At 46.3% G+C, this 3,409-nt stretch overlaps 1 protein-coding gene across 1 annotated transcript; it reads left to right on the top strand.

Annotated features, from left to right (window-relative positions):
- Nucleotides 1-1,037: 1,037 nt before the first annotated feature.
- On the top strand, nucleotides 1,038-2,754 carry PRR9 (proline rich 9). Its single transcript, XM_011937951.1, has 2 exons — nucleotides 1,038-1,073; nucleotides 1,569-2,754. Exon 2 carries the CDS (start codon nucleotides 1,589-1,591, stop codon nucleotides 1,937-1,939), a length of 351 nt encoding a protein of 116 aa, XP_011793341.1. The 5' UTR covers nucleotides 1,038-1,073; nucleotides 1,569-1,588; the 3' UTR covers nucleotides 1,940-2,754.
- Nucleotides 2,755-3,409: the final 655 nt, after the last annotated feature.

Below are 3,409 nucleotides of genomic sequence, written 5' to 3'. Positions count from 1 at the left end.
CAATAGTAAATGTCATATGAATAATAAAAACAATAGATACCATGGGAATTTATAGAGAGGTGGATTCATTTCTGGTTTAGAGTAATCAGGAAAGGCTCTCAGAGGGTGGTAGACATGAGTAAAGCTTTGCAGAATGCTTAGGATTTCCACAGGCACAGGGAGAACACACCAGGTAAAAACTAACAGCCCAAAGTAGAAAGTAGAGGTAGAGAAAACTGGGTGTGTTTGCTTTGAAACTTTTCCTTTCATCCCCTGACTTTTATTGACCTGAGTTCTAAGAAAACGTTTTCCAGTAGGCAAAGAGACAAGTTAACTTTGTTCCAGCCTGTTCTCCTGGTCACTATGAAAATTCTGTGAGTAACTCCACTTTCAGAAGGGTGTCATAAATCAAAGTTGAGAAGATGAAGATTGTCTGCCTTCTCTTCCTCTCTTTTCCCCTTCACTCCACTTCACAACCCAAGAGTAACAAATGAATCCCAATTTCCATCAAGACCACCATGCAGGAAAATCACTCTCTTCAGCAGGCTGAAAGCCTTTTGTTCGCTTGGAACCACAGGGCAAGCCTTCGTCTTTGCATCTGAAGAGTGACTTTCTAGGCTTGATGAAGAAGTGTCTGCAACAGGCCATGTAAGCCCTTGACCCAGAGAGGCCCCAGGCCTTAAGCATGAAGTCTTCCCATTGGTGAAGATGAGATGAGCAAGGTGGATCTTATCTCTCACCACATCCTGTACCAGTTTGGGCAGACAAGGAATCCTGGTTGAACAGACTGAGATAACACTTTATGAACATTCTTTTCCTGTTGCCTTTGATGAGAGAGATCTGAGGGAAGGCCCTCCCTGCTGAGGTCTGATGAGGACCCACAGGCCAAAATGTAGTCTGATTAACAGGCATCCCAAGCAGTGACTCAAACCATCGGCGATTTCAGAGGAAGCTTGTTATGGTGACTCCACAATTAGTACCACAGCCCGTGTGGCCAGTCAGTCCCGCGGGAGGCTGGACTAAGTACCATATAAAAGTCCCACCTTGCTGGGCTTCACAGTCCACAGCCTTTGTTGAGTCTTGTTGAAGATCAGGTAAGTGGGGCATCTGTGCCCTCTCTCTTACTGTTACTCTATCTTTAGGCGGCCACTGTTCTGTTCCTCCTCTGGACTGTACTTTTTGATTTTTTAAGTGGTTTCCCATTTCTTGGGAAACTATCCTGTATATTCTATCCAGACTAGAATTTGTCTATCTCGTCTCTTGCACCTGATTTTCGAAAGGATTTGTAGACTAGAAAAGAAGGAAAAAAAAAAAAAAAACCTGTGGCAGGACTGGGGTTTGGAGCTATGGATGTCTAGACAGAGGCCATGAGAGTACTCCCACCTTGGAGACAGGTGCCACAGGGAGCTGCGGCCAGGATAGAAAACAGAAAGAGATAAAAAGCAGCCAAGAAATTAGTACTTCCACTCCTCATTCCACTCCATTAGTTCTTCCTTCCACTCCTCATTCTTCTTTCTCAACCCTTTATTCCCCAGTTCCCATGCTGATATTTTTAATGCAGATAATTTCAAATCTTGTGTTTTTTTCAGGCTCTGCAAATCACCCTAGGATGTCCTTCAGTGAGCAGCAGTGCAAGCAGCCATGTGTGCCCCCTCCATGCCTCCAAAAGACCCAGGAGCAGTGCCAGGGAAAGGCTGAGGAAGTGTGCCTCCCCACATGCCAGCCCCCCTGCCAAGATAAGTGTCTAGTTCAGGCCCAGGAGGTATGTCTTTCTCAGTGCCAGGAATTAAGTCAAGAAAAATGCCCACAGCAAGGCCAAGATCCATGCCTACCTCCATGCCAAGATCAATGTCCACCTCAGTGTGCAGAGCCATGCCAGGAGCTATTCCAGACAAAATGTGTGGAGGTTTGCCCACAGAAAGTCCAGGAGAAGTGCTCATCCCCTGGCAAGGGGAAGTAGCTGCTCATATGTCTTCTGGGGTCAAGAAAATGGCCAGCAGATGAAACCCTGACCCCAGCCCATGCTCTGGTGACCTTCTTCTGTGGGTACCTCTGTGTGCAATGTACCTTCTTGCCTCATGGCTTCCTTAGCATTCCAGGACTTGGTCTGTGTCTCTGAAGATGGTTCTTTCTGTATTTCATCATCCTCTGTGAATAAGCATTGTTCTCAGCAGTCTGATGGAAGGTCTCAAATGCAAGAATGGTGTGACTATCAGGGAAGACCATAGAAGCCTAGCACAGCTTCCTTGGTGCAAAAATTCACCCAGCTCTGGGAGTGTAACAGCCAAGGATTACTTCATTCATCTTTCAGAGTTTCAGGCTATCAAATGAGCCACAAAACAAACTGAATTTTGATGGACTTTCCACTTATCACCACCACCACCACCACCACCACCGCCACCACCACAGGTGTTGAGACAAAGCGACTTGCAGTGTTTCAAAAATCAAAAATTGGTTGATTTTGTCCCTGTACATTAAAAAGAACAGGAAATTATTGAACATTGAAATGTTGGTTGTGCTTTTTTAAAATGAGCCAAAAGTATGTAAATAACTGAATCCAAACAACCAGAAGGGAAAGATGAGATGGATGTTTGGTGCCCTTGTCAATCTCTGTGCTTCACAGCTGGTCTAATGTGGGCCCTTAGTTCTCACCATGTACACTCTTTAGAGATGTGAATTGTGTCTGTGTGATGCAGGCTGGTCTGTTCTCCAGCTTCCTTGCCTTCTTCTCCCTGGTGAAGGTAAAATACATAATAAAGCTGATCCTAAGGCTGATATCTGACTTGACGTGTGTTCTCTTTTCTCCGCCTTCAAACCCCTCACTGTCCTTGTGATAACTGTCTCCTCCTTTGGCGGGGGAGGGGAGTAATCTGAAAGAGGAATAAAATACAGACCTCACTGGTACATAAAACAGCAATTCCAGAAGAGGCCTCCTGAAGGTCACCGAGACCACCCCACCTACAATATATCCTAGGTTCACCCACTTGTACACTTCACACATGAGAAAATCCAGCAAGGGGCTAGGACCTGCCCACACTCAAAATCTCAGGTCCAGGTTCTTTCTACTATAGCATCTTTCCTCTCTGATCCTTGCTTTCCAAAGGAAAGGGCTGAAATGGAAAGGAGGGGAGATGTGTGGAAGAGGGATCCCAAATCAATTCACGACACCTACAAACATAGCATCTGTGTCAAAGGAGAGAGCGAAGTATGCCTCTGAGATGAATGCAGACTCAAAGACCAAAACTGTCTGCCCTGCCATCTGACCAGGTTTCAGGTAGGCCTAGGGCCTGGGTAACCGGTCTGCTGTCCCCTACCCATGGAGGAAACACAGGCAGTGGCCACTGGGGTTTGTGAATGGGTCGAGAGGGCACTGTACTGACATGAAATAGTCACAGGCTGCTCCCTCGGCAGTGGCCCGAGCTCTGACCTG

Source organism: Colobus angolensis, unplaced genomic scaffold, assembly GCF_000951035.1.
Source record: "Colobus angolensis palliatus isolate OR3802 unplaced genomic scaffold, Cang.pa_1.0 Scaffold169, whole genome shotgun sequence".
Classification (NCBI taxonomy): Eukaryota; Metazoa; Chordata; class Mammalia; order Primates; family Cercopithecidae; genus Colobus; species Colobus angolensis.
This window is presented reverse-complemented; position numbering and strand designations above follow the sequence as displayed.

Coding starts and splice junctions, on each gene's coding strand:
- PRR9 (XM_011937951.1), top strand. CDS start 1,589: ATGTCCTTCAGTGAGCAGCAGTGCAAGCAGCCATGTGTGCCCCCTCCA.